At 45.8% G+C, this 13,098-nt stretch overlaps 1 protein-coding gene across 6 annotated transcripts in view; it reads right to left on the bottom strand.

The window, feature by feature from the left end:
• Positions 1–13,098, bottom strand: part of LOC117002661 (membrane-associated guanylate kinase, WW and PDZ domain-containing protein 1-like) — a 295,287-nt gene that overhangs the window by 11,564 nt on the left and 270,625 nt on the right. For 4 of the 6 annotated variants that reach the window (XM_033071993.2, XM_033071991.2, XM_033071994.2 and 1 more), the window contains 5 exons: positions 12,672–12,729; positions 10,372–10,460; positions 9,428–9,520; positions 6,556–6,738; positions 4,813–5,433 (listed from right to left, as the gene is read on the bottom strand). In XM_033071993.2, coding sequence (XP_032927884.1) covers positions 4,813–5,433; positions 6,556–6,738; positions 9,428–9,520; positions 10,372–10,460; positions 12,672–12,729 — 1,044 coding nt within the window. The remainder of the gene's footprint in view (positions 1–4,812; positions 5,434–6,555; positions 6,739–9,427; positions 9,521–10,371; positions 10,461–12,671; positions 12,730–13,098) is intronic. The other 2 variants (XM_033071996.2, XM_033071995.2) reach the window with 1 other exon arrangement.

The raw sequence follows: 13,098 nt of genomic DNA, 5'->3' as shown, positions 1-13,098 counted from the left end.
TATTGGAACGGACCTGTCCCCATTTCCACCATCCTCACTGCTCCCCACAAGCACCTTTCATTCCACTGAACCATAAATAGGGAATTTACTATGGACTTTTACATACAGGTAAGACTCAGGTACCCACTGATGGGCATTAAATCAAGTAGATGTTGCACTGATTCTTCTTCCCATAAAACACATTGAGTTTTGACACTGGTGTATATTCATATGTCTATCTAGCATCTATATTTTTTTCAGAAGATGTGTTCCCATTCCCCAGTTTAACATGAGCAGAGCAATGAGAAATGGCACTGATTTGCACATGACATCAGTGACATTTCACCTGTGTGCCTTTGCTTTGATCTGGAGCAAAGTGGGGACTCATCTTCCAGGGGATTACGTAGATCAGGCTCAAGGTTTATGCTATTTTTGACCTTCCAGTGAATAAAGATGCAACTAAGCACTAACTGTGAGAGCTTTGAAGGTAATTTGTCTGTTCAAACCTGCACGAACAGCGCTCCATGTAAAACACAAACAAACATGTATTTTGGTTAACCTGAAAACCAATCTAAAAAAAGGAAAAAAATAGTCCTCTTTAATCAGAGGCAATTCACAAAATATAAAATACATGGAAGTTTTCACTGAAACAAATATTAGATCTTAGTGATTCCAAAAAATACAGCACAGTAGTTTTGCAGAATAACTTGTTCTGACACAGCCCCCCACCTGTCCCAACACAGACACAGCTTCCAGAACAAAAGTCCCTTGGGAAGCAGGGAAATTATCCTGACAAAATGTTTCTTTTATTATAAATAGAGACTGTGCAGAATGGAGAGGAATTTGAGAATTGCTTATTTCACTTGATTACAGTGCATAGGCAAGGCTGCAATGACTAATGGATTTCAAGTGGCAAATAATATTACCTTGTTTCTTTGCTTTTTAAATTTTTTTTTTGGAAAGTACTTTATGTACTCGGTAAGTACAAGGTTAAAAGAACCTTTTCAGCTCCAAACATTCAAAATAAAGTTGTACCTTTTGTGGCTGCATTAACAGTAATTCTTTAAAATAACCAAAGTATGTAATCACAATTTCCAGTGCAGGGACAAAAACATATGCTTAATTCTGCATTTTGTAGCAGCAGCACTGGTTTGCTTTCAGGTGCAGAGCTCTCAAATGGTCCTGCTGGGTTATCAAGCATTGCACTGCTGCTGCAGGCACCATGTCCTGTCCCCTTCAAACGTGCTGAGCTTCACCTTCAGGCAGTAAAGCCTTCATGCCTCCTCCAGCTTGACTTACAGGCTCTAATGGCTTGGCACTCTCTTCTCATTTCCAGTTTAAATTACTCACAGCCGAACAACACACAGTTGTTCAGCCAATTCCTTCATTTAAGTACCTTCTATCTTTTCTGCCTAATAGAGACAATAATTATTTTGTCCCCTCTGTCCCTTCGTTTTGCTAAGCAAAAGCAGCTTTTCCAATCAGCCCAATCAACCCTCTGCACCCTGGGGGCTGAACTCTTCCTGAACCCCTCAAGATCAGTGAGTTTTATCCAGTTTATCCACATATAGGTGAAACAGGAAAACAACAGCAGTATGATTCATCCTACAGAGGGGAGGAGGGAGAAGAAAATTAAAAATTAAACCAGAACATAGACAAGGTAAGCTTTCTAAGTGGCCTCTGGAAAGCGAATTCTCTGTGATCAGACTCTGTATTGACTCTGTATTGAAGTATTTACCCCTCTCCCCAGTCCTGCAAATGATTTTAGATGACACAAAAGCACACAGAGGGGGCATTTCAGCTTCATCCTTCCTGAAACCATCCTTGTTCCTCACTCCAAGGCAGCAGCAGGATTCACCTCTCCCATAAGCCAGCACTTCAGCTGAGCACACTTCACAGTAAATATTTTACAGGCTGTTCTCTGCAGCTCTGGGTTTGCATTTCAACAATTAGACCTCCTTGTTGGGAGTGCACCAGCAGCTTGGAACAGGCAGAGCTTTTCCTGTATATTACACATCTCTCTCTGATATTTTTCTGCTTGATTAGTAATCACTTCTGAAAATCCTTTCAACAGCTCTTGAATACAAGCCTTAGTGTTGCAGGGATGCTTCCCGCACAGGGGGAATGAATGCAAGCGTTGGGTTGAAGGAAGAATGCTGACAGCATCTGAGCACTTTCCTCACTGGACACCAGAGGGAGGAGGAGGAAAGGACAAGTGACAGGGAAGCTGAAGAACAGCTTCAAAAGCCCTGAAGGAGCTTATCAGACACCCGAGCCAAATACATTTCTGCAACCGGACCAAAATAAATAGCGGCGCCTTGTCTGGGGATGGTGCTGCTGAGGAGAGACTTGGCAGGGGTGACACGAGGTAAAGTCACAGGGGAAAGGACCCAAGTGCAGCACAGAGTGCCAGGTGGATCTTAGCCAGTCCCACCTTTTGTTTTTTTGAATAGTTGAGGTTGTAAAGGACCTTAAAATCATCTAGTTCCAACCACCCTGCTGGGCACAGGACACCTTGCACTATCCCAGGGTGCTCCAAACCCCATCCAGCCTGGCCTTGGACACCTCCAGGGATGGGGCAGCCACAGCTTCTCTGTGCTAGAGCCTCACCACCCTCACAGGGAACAACTTCTTCCCAGCATCCAATCTAAATGTACCTACTTTCAGTTTGAAGCCATTCCCCTGTCCTGTCTCTACAGGCTTTTGTGAAAAGTCATTCCACAGCAATCTTGTAGGTCCCTTTATGTACTGGATGGGTGGAGCAGAGGGCAGAGTCTCCCCTCACCTGCTGCCCAGGTGCTCTGGCTGCAGCCCAGGACACAGCTGGATTTCTGGGCTCTGAGAGCACAAGGCTGGGGCATGTCCAGCATCTCCTCCTCCAGCATCACTTTAGGAACCTTAAACAAACCTGACTGGTTCTGGTTCTGAGCCTACTACTGTGCATATTCTGTTTGGTTTCTCTGCCACAGCTTGAGTACCTTTTGGTCCAGCTTTCCTCTGGATGTGAGGAGAACCTTGTTTCAATGACTAACTGTGGACCAGGGCCACCAGGACCTCCAAGTTCTGCACCACAAGAGTGTGAAATCTGAAATTGCAATGCTCTGTGCTGAGATGGAAATGTGAGGACCTTGAAGGAGGGAGGGAGGCAGTTCAAGGAGACTGACGTGGTGCCTTATCTAGGAAGGTGATAGCAAATGTGGTTAGTATCTTGATTAAATTAAAAAAAAAAAAGATTCAACAAGATTACCAGTGAACTATTTACTATTTTATTAAAACTAGGCTTTTATTTCCTCATCAAAACTTTTCATTATGCCTTCAGGGCTTTAGGAGGATTATTAAATGTCAGGCACAATTCAAATAATTAATATATGGTGTTACCAGATATATATGCACTCTCCAGGAGGATTAATAATAGCTGCTATTTTTCTTCCAACCATATTTTCTCCATAATACATTTATTAATCATGAGAATGAAGTGCATTTTTTAAACCTCTCTAGTACTGGAAGTCTTTAAGGAACTCACACTTCGAAAATTGGAGAATTCTTAATATATTCTGTTCTCTACTCTCTAATTTACTATCAAAATACAAAAACACACTGAGCACTTGGAAAGAAAGCAGTATAGGAAAGGCAGTGCTTTCTCCAGAGCTGCTATTAATTGCAGAATCAATGTATTCAATGCCTTGAAATAGGTCTTGGAAAACAACAAACCAGACTCGTGAATCCAGGAAACAACTTGTCCCTTGTTAAAATGGACTGGCTTTTGGTGTTTACTACAATCAAAACACTTTAGAAAAGTCAGTAGGAAAGTCCTTTTATAGCACACACTCCCCATCAGGGCTGGCTGGGGGCTGTGTTCAGCACTTACTTGTCCATTGAACAGCGAGGTCATTCCTGTCACCCACTGGGCACCCATGTGTGTGCTGTCCATGAACACCTGCCTGGGGCTGGCAGCACAGTGGGGACAGCCCTTGGTCCCTCTGAGAGCCCCACTGCCAAAGCCAGGGAGGGAGGGAGGCAGAGCTGACCCCTCTGCTCTTGATTTTGCACTCAACAGATGGCCAGGACTTGGCCTGTGAGCTTGATCCTACCCCAGTAATCTCAATCCACAGGCTAAAGGGGGGCTACCTCAGGTTACCTTACACTTCCTATGCGCAGGGAAAGAGTTCCTGTGGATGCACTGACCACTGACAGGCTACTTGCCAACCGTGCTCCATGTGGGCTGCCTGTGGGATGGGTTTTGCACCTGCTGGTGGCCTCAGTAATGCTACCAAAAAAATGAGCTCAGCTCCCAATGGCACAGCAAACAAATGTGCAGAAGTCACATGGCAATTGCTTACAACTTGCAGAAATTTAAATTCTCTTCTATGCTCCCAAATGTATCCCAGGTATAATCCTTCCCCGGTGAAGAGTCATTAACATCTGATTTTGAGCACTGTAAATTACAGAACATATTACCAGCCTTTTCCACATCTCAGAATAGCTCAAGGAATGTCCATGTTCTATTTAAAACACTCAAGTTTTCTGAGCATGAGAGCAGGGTTTGTTATGTAAGCAAAGGTGTAAGCACACGTGTAACCATACACCCTCCTGCCCCTTACCAGCTCTGTGTGCACGTGGCAACCCGAGCATCCCCCACACTGCTGCAACACACAATAAATAATTTTAACCATCTATGTGACCTGACAACTGCCAACTTGGGGCAGTTCCTACACCTCAGGAAAAAACAACATCTCTAGAGAGGAGCTTAGCAGAGCAGATCTTTCGTGACATGCATTTTTTCCTTCTTTTAATTACAAGAAGAGGTGTTTGAAAGCAGTTTTGAAGACTCACCTCCTCGCTGCACCAGCAACGTGACCTCGCTTCCCTTAGGACATTCAATCAGCATATCCACCACCTGGTTGTGAGTGAGGCTCTGCACATTCTTCTTGTTGACTTCCACTATGAGGTCTCCCTCCTTCAGCCCGCGGCACCGTGGGCTGTCCACGATTTGTTTGACTCTTTGGCCGCCCCCACCGGGACTGTCTGCTATAGTAAACCCAAAGCCCATGGGCCCCTTCACTATGTGCACAGTGATGAGTTCAGGCTGCGTGGCGATGGAGGATGCCAAAGACACCGTGTCGTTGGGGTAGCCGTGGGGTCCATTGGAGGAGACCTCAGCAGGGCTGCTGGGCCTGGCCTCCTTTGTGCCGTTTACTTTCCCTGTTTTGCTGCTGTGGCTGGCTGGGGAGTCGTAGTTCTCCTGCCCGTTGACAATGATCGGCTCTTTGTCCAAAATCGCCACGGACGTGACCAGGCTGGTGTTGGGGTCGTCGGGGTCGAAGGGCAGGGGGTAGCCCCGGCACAGTTCCAGGTCCACACTGGCACCGATGGGGATGGACTGGAAGATTTTCACCACTTGGGCGTGAGTGTGCCCCAGCACACAGGTGTCGTTCACGCTGACTATGACGTCCCCTGCAGCGGACACAGACAGATAGAGCGTGAAAATACATTTTGTGCACTGCAGGAAGGTGAGGACTAGAGCCTGACAGCAGATCTGCAGCATCCACAGGTGCCACTCACAGGCAACAGCAGCATTTCAGCAGGAGAAAAAGGAGTGGTGACACTTGGGCGAGCAAAAACTCTGTGGATTCATGGCATAAAGCCTTTAGGCACATAAATGTTTTTGAAAGTGGAAATGGAATTGGCTCATACAAAAAATTAATGAATTTAGATGATGGTATATGGCCCATTTCACAGCTATTCTGAAGTCCAGCTCTCACTGTTACATGTTGACATATGATAGAAACAAAATTGAGAGCACATGGGAGTTGTAACAGAAGGCTCTCAAATACCAACTGCTCAAACACAGTGAGTGCCACATGTCATGTCTCATACTTCAGCCTGAAATCCAGATATTGATTAAGTTATGGGGCTGCAGAACAGGGATGTTAAGTGCTGTGATGCTCCAACTGAAAGTGAGGAGTTGTGACCTCAGATGAAGCCTAAGAAAATTTCATAGGATCAAGGTGGAAAAACACCTCCAAGATCAAGTCAAACCACTAACCCAGCACCACTGTATTCACTACTAAACTATATTTCATATTTTGCCACTAAATTGTGGTGGATCTGATCTCTGGCCAAATGAATTTGCCCTTGGTGTCTCCACACAAGGAAATGCAGATTAGCCTTGGGAATAGCTTTGGAAAGGGGCAAACAGCATGACAGAGACACAAACATATGGTGCAGCCCTACAAAAATCCATCATCCATTGCCACAGCAAGGAGCAGAAACCCATAGCCTGATGTGGAACCCCACATCTGCTGGCTCCTCTCCTCAGATCAGTGTGGGGAGAGGAGCTGGCAGTATCCCAGCTGGGTATTTTGACACTGAGATGGAATTCCAACCCGTGAAGTGTCCTTTTCCAAGATTCTGAATATATTCCTCAATGTATCTCACATCCTTGCTTGCTGATAGGAGAGCTGAATGCCTTTCCCCAAGAAGGGAATAAAGACTATGGTCCTTTATGAATGGTACTTCAGCTGCAAAAACACAAACCAAGGTTGTAGTGATGATTTTGATACAAAGCATCAGTACCTGTTTCCATTTTGCCATCCAACGCTGCAGGACCATCGAGCACCAAACTTTTGATTTGGAGGAATTCATCTGGCTCATCCCCTCCAACGACAGTGAAGCCAAACCCCCTGCTGCTTTTCCTTAGCTTGGTGTGGATGAACTTCCCTTTCAACTCAGAAGGGTTTCGTGTAAAAAAAGGTTTTCCTGTGTAGGAAGTTTGGGAAAAAATCTATAAGCAGGCAGGCAAGAGTGTTTGATCTCTTTTTCCTCTGCCCCTCCCCATTCCAACGAGTCCATGGACAAACACAGCAGTGTGCAGGGACAGGACTGCACTTCACTCCTGCACCTTCTCATCTCATCACACTCCACCTGAATCCCTGGATCCAGACATGCAGTACAAGGCGTGAACAAAACCCCAGTGCCTGGCACTTTGTCAGCTGCAGCAAGGCTACAAATGGGAAAACATGCTGCTTTAAAGAATGGAATTACTAAAGCTGGGAATGCTGGCTTAGATGTGTGTCTTATCTCTGTCCTGAGGTGGTTATACCCATGCTGGGAAGGATGGGGCAGGGTTAGGGGGACAGAAACTTCTGTCTCCTACAGAAGGAGTCTGCGGTGAGAGTCTCTGCAGAAAGAAGCATCATTATGCTTTTCACCATTTGAATTTCTCCCAGCCCACTGAGCAAAAAGCAAGTTCTGAGCTCTGACAAGACACTGATATTCCTTAGCATAACCCCCACCATTGCTGCTACCCTGTGACCTCCTCTGGTGAAAAAGGGGAGGACGTTGATGTTGTTCTTCAGACACTGTTTGAAGTCTTTTCCCTTCCCTTTCTGCTCCCTGCCTGTTGTGGATGAAAGGCTTCCGGTGTGAAGTACAAATCAAAGAGCAGCCCAGGACCAGAGGAGTTGTGCTGCAGGCTGGGGATGCTCTCTGGGAGCTCAGTTAAGAGGCAAGAGGTGCTCCATGGACAAAAGCACATCCTTGCAAAGCATGTTGCACAGGCTCAGAAAAGGATCGTGCTTGCTGCACTTCACAGTGCCAACACTAAACACCTTTTGCACTTTTAATTGTTTTTAACGTTTAGCCTGTGCCACTAAGCCCTCTGGTGACAGCTCCAGGATCAGCAGTGGGTATCACAGCCAGCAGAGCTGGCACACTTTCAAACACCTCAGCAGCATTGCTGTGGGCCTCTGCTCAGAAAGGAGACCTCGGGGGAGAGCTGGGAATTTGAGACTTGTAAGCCTTTGACTGGGGGGAAGAATGTATATTTGAAGATTATTCATGAGGAGGCAGTGTGAGGACTTGTAGTTTTCTGCCTTTGAAGGGTGGCAGAGGAGCAGGGTAATCCTGCACAAGGTGGGCAGATGGTCTGCTCAGACCCCAGTCCGCAAAAAAACCCTGACTATCAGAATGCAACCCAGTGTCTCAGGTAACAAACAGCTGAGGCAGAGTGCAGCAGGGCTCATTTCTGGTTCAAAGGACAAGCAGAACAAGCAGAGCCTGCTGGTGTCTGCCCACAGACACAAGCTGAGCTTGCCCAGCAGCAGCAGGACTGCAGCACCACAGGCTACATCCCACCTACAGCATTCAAGAGGGTATCACATTTGAAATTAGTGTATCTACAAAACCCAGGCTTGTGAGAGTGTTGCCAGGGGCACAGGGAGGGCTCCTTGTGCCCACGCCCCTGCCATCAGGAGGAGAGATGGAAACCTCTGGGCTTGGAAGCTGGAAAAAAATTGCTGCAAATGGGGAGAGAGAGAAGAGGAAGCAGCACTGAGGAAGGAAGAGGAAGGAATGAAAGAGGAGAGGAGTCATCAGCAGGTACCAGGACATGTCACTCAGAGTGGTGCTGAGACAGGTTCATGCCCTGCTCTAACACTGCTGCACAATTTGGTGGCTGAGCAGGTTCCCAGTGTCACCCCTGTGTGATGGCTCCTCTGCTTGGGCAGCACTTGCTTCAGCCTGGCTGTGGAAAAGGCAAAGGTGGCACTCACAGATGCCTCCAGGAGGAAGAGCAGCGTTTTTGGGGCACTCTGATGACATCTCCAAACTCAGGTGCCTGGTGGGCAGGGTGCCATCCTCACACCTCCCACTTCTTTTCCTTGCTGCCAGGTTGGATTACTCTAATGTACTCTAATACCCCTTAGGACTCTGCTGGGGGCTTTGGGTCCTGTGAAATTCCACATCCGTTTTGGAAGGGTTGATCTGCTTCCAGCTGCTGCAGAAAGAATTTCCTGGCTCTTCCAGGCAGGAAAGGCTGCCTGGGACAGCAGCACTCCAGTCAGGCTTGCCTTCAGAGACCACAGGAGTACTGCTCCTGCAGACCAGGGCAATGCCACTCACTTGCAATGCACTTCAGATGTTGTTAAAAAAAAAAGTCTACTTTTAACCACCTGTAACCAGAGAGCACTTTACTGCCACAGGTACAAGTGGAACTCCCTGCCCTTTCTGGAGACCTCACCTGGCAATGTTTCAGCTCATGCTGCAAATTCAGGAATGATTCATGTCCTGCCTGGTGTGCAATTTAAGGCAAACAACCGGTCTGTGAGTAACTGGCTACACAGAACACTGACACAATAAATAAGGCTGTAATAGCCCAAAGTACCTGTACAAAAGTACAACTTCTGAGTAAGTCCAGTGTCTTTGAAAACTTGGAATGCTACATAGAGAACAACCACAATCCTCTTTTTGATGCACATAATCTCATTCACCTCTTGCATTCAGCAATAAATGTAGTCCTGAAACAACTAGTCTCAAAATCTGGGAATTCAGATGAGCAGGCACAGGCCCTGGTGTAGTGGAAATACTGCCCTCGTGGTGGCTGAGGGAATTTCATTCTTGGGAAAAAAAACTTGTTGCTCTTTTAGGGCTGGTTTAACAAGGCTGTTACCTTGTACTGGTGCTTCCCGAACTGCCTCTTGGTTGTTTGAAACATGGTTTGGAGCAGCAGGTGGAGGGAGAGATGGACACTCCTCTGTCCATTCTAGAGAGGGCAGAGAGGGAAATGTTACTGGTTTCACAACAGCACCACGAGCTGCTGCACGTGCACATGCTGGGAGTGTGGAGGTCGAGCAGAGGAGAGGTGAGAAGAATGGCAAGAGAGGAAACAGAGTCACAGGCAGAGGGAATGAAATGAATGGGATGTCCAAAAACCAGTTCTGAAGGATCTCTATATCCAGGTCAACTGCTCCATCTGCTGGGACATCCTATCTCACACTGAAACCTGGGACATGGTTTGTATCTAATGAAATCTACTCCCTGTGCCACTCGTGGCACCTAAGTAGAAGAACGAACCCAAATGCCACAGGGCCCTCACCGAAGTTGAAGAAAAAAGTATAAAAAGGGGAAAAAAAAGGGGCTGGGAGGGAGGAAAATAATTTTAAATAAGTGTTTCAAAATAAGGAAATTATTTCATATTTTAGAGCCTGACAACATAAAAAGGTGTTGGTTTAAGAAGTCTCTCATGCAGGGTTTATCTGGTGCATGTAAGTGCCCACTCCTCATCCCCTCTGACAGCCTGAGCCCCAGGGCAGACTGGGACACCACCAGCTACAGTGACTAACTTGGAGCACACTGAGAGGAAAACGTGCTTTAGCTGTCTCTGGGAAGTCTAGAAACTTTCCAAAAACAAAGAACATATAAAGAAAAATCTCTCCTGTTTAACCTGATTGAAACCTTCTACATTTAAGTGACACAGTTTGGATTTCCTCCTCTGCAAAGGACAAACCTTTCCTGTGCACATCACTGTGCCTGTACCCACTGAGCAGGGAAGGACAAACACTGCCACAGCCAGGGGGGACATTCCCCACCCTCCACACCCTCAAGGGTGCCAACCTTCTGGGGGCTGCTGCTGCTGCTCCAGCTGCTTCTTCCTCTTGGCTTCAAGAACTGGGTTTTCATACTGTGTCTTCCTGTTGATGTGGCTGGGGATGGAAGAGAGCCATGGATTAGGGAAACCCTTTGTGCAACGAGCAGGAATGAAACAGGCATTGAAACTCCTCCTTCTGGGGAAAGGAGTAAAACACCAAACAAACCCAACAGCAGTGGGTGTGGAGCAAGGCTCATCCAATTGTCCCAAAAGGAGTATTTAAAAAAACAAGCAGATTCTGGTATTGGTATGATGTCTCGAGTAGGGATAGCTAATTCCTTCAAATACATTAAAGTAGTGATCTATCTGTGAAAAATGAGATTAAAGCAGGAAAGGCATATTGTCTGATTGCATTTTAAAAGGCAGGCCTGTATCATCTCTGCTTTAATCAGACTCCCAGAGTTGCAGTCATTTCCTGGCTCACCCAAGATAAAAACAAAACAAAACAAAATAAAACAAAACTAAACAAACTCCAACATCTGTCAGTGATCTGATCAATGCACACAGGGTGTCTCAAAAATATCTGCAGGGATGCAGGCTATGAGCTGGGCTCCAAATGCATCAAAATCTATCCAGAATCTGCCACCAGCAAACACTCCCAGTGGAAAACAGCATTTAGTGAAACTTCAGCTGCTTTCCTCAGGCAGCTTTTGAGCACTAGGAGATGTTGAGAGCCAATACTTTGTACCCAGTTCCAGGAAAAGAAAAAAAAAAATCAGCCCAGTCCCATCATGGTTAGACAAGGCATGTTCTCAGTAGAGGATTAAACACCTTAGTAAACTGAGTGATGAAAACAGATGCTGGGGTGGTAGGACTGGGACTCCCTGAATGCCTCATCAACTGTGTAAGAACCATTTTCAGTAGTGATTTTGCTACAGCAGAGGAACAGGTAGACCTCAGAAAAATATATTACCTTAAAGCCTATCTTAGTATGCAAAGCAAAGTTTACCATTCAGAACTTGCTGTTATATTGTCTCCTGCCTTTATTAAAAAACCCACATGAAAACCAACCACCTTCTCAAGTAATTGTGACAGAAGCACTCCAGGGATTTATGTTCAGATTTTTTTCTGCTAAAGATCAATATTAAATCACTAGAAAAATATTTAACTTGCTAAATAAAAAATGAGTTAGTGAGTTCTAACTCACGAAAAGTGAGTTCTAAATCACTCACTGAAAAAGATTTCCCATTTCAAGATCTCTTTGGAGAGCCAAGAAAAAAATGATAACTACTTTAAAAATGACATAAACTTTTTCATGATACAATTGTCTCTCAATAAAAACTATTATGTAATAACAGAGTGCCTGATTTGAAGGGACAGAGACAAATGCTAAAATTATAACCATCCTGCTAGCTTAGAGACAGCAAATAAAATAAAATTATGCCTTATTGCAGTTAGTTTTTGATTTAATTTGATCAGTAAGGAGTGCCACAAAACTAATGGGCATAAGTGACAGGACAATATCCTGTAAAGATCTCTTGGCATGGCATTTAATAGCTGAAAAATATTCTTGATGTCTTTGATAAATAAATGTCAAGCCTTAATTACACAGTTTGCTAACCTTGTTTCCCTAGGCACAGATGGTAGGGTCAGAAATGAGCCCAAGCAGACAGAAGCTGTATTCCATGTCTATTCTGAGGGCTATCATAAGCCATCTTACCAGACAGGAGTATATACATAATTAAAAATTCATTTTATGGGGTCAGTGATGAAACAAAACTCTGATCTCTGGTTTCCCAAAGGAGCAATCTGACATGTCCATAAAGGAGAAGCTGCTCTAACTCCACAGAGAGTCCCATTAAACCTGCAATTCTATTCACAATCACACAGCCTGATGCAAGACCTCTGCCATGGCTGTTTGGTCACACCATCTTCTCCTCTCCTGCTTTTGGGTGTCTCCTGACACAGCTGGCTGGAGGATTGCTTTGCACACTCATTTTGTGACCACAGCACCACACAGAGGTAATCAAACTCAGTTAATTGCATGCTTGTTAATGTTCTCTAATGGATAGAAGTATTTAGTGAAGTGCTGGGGCTCCTGCACATCCCAATCCTGTTTTATTTGGGTTCAGCCCCCTCCCAGGGCACTGCTGCCTGCCCTGAGCCCACTCCCACTCTGGGCTGGATGGGAATGGCCAGACAGGGCTGTCCTCTCCTGTAACACCCCCAGCCTGTAATGGGACAAGGTCTTCTCCTCCTCCTTGGACTGCAGCACAGCAGAGTGGGGTGCAGGGAAAGCCACACCAAAACAGGGAGCAGCACTTACTCTACATAGTAGACACCATATACGGGATCCTCAATTTTCTCCCAACCAGCAGGCAACTCTGGAAATAGAAAAAGCATTACTGAAGCCTCCAAGGCAGGATCTTTCTGACAGGTTGCTCCTGCCCAACTCAAAACTCATCAGTAGCTCAGACCTTGCCCAGGACACTTTTCAGGAGGATCACAGCCCCCTTTGAAGGCTGCCACAACACCAACATCCCAGGCTGTGCCAGCACATCACTGGGAAGATTGGCCCACACTGGTCAATTTTTGATTTGATTTTTGCATTAAATGAGCAAATGCTCAATAAATTTTCTGTCTGGGACTGCCTCAAGTACCCCCCTGGTTTCTCCACCATGGCCAGGGGCCCTGGATGGAGCACTGCAGGGACATTGATGCAGGAAAGGCCAGGGCATGCTAACACCAACCCA

Source organism: Catharus ustulatus, chromosome 13 (assembly GCF_009819885.2).
Source record: "Catharus ustulatus isolate bCatUst1 chromosome 13, bCatUst1.pri.v2, whole genome shotgun sequence".
Lineage (NCBI taxonomy): Eukaryota > Metazoa > Chordata > Aves > Passeriformes > Turdidae > Catharus > Catharus ustulatus.
This window is presented reverse-complemented; position numbering and strand designations above follow the sequence as displayed.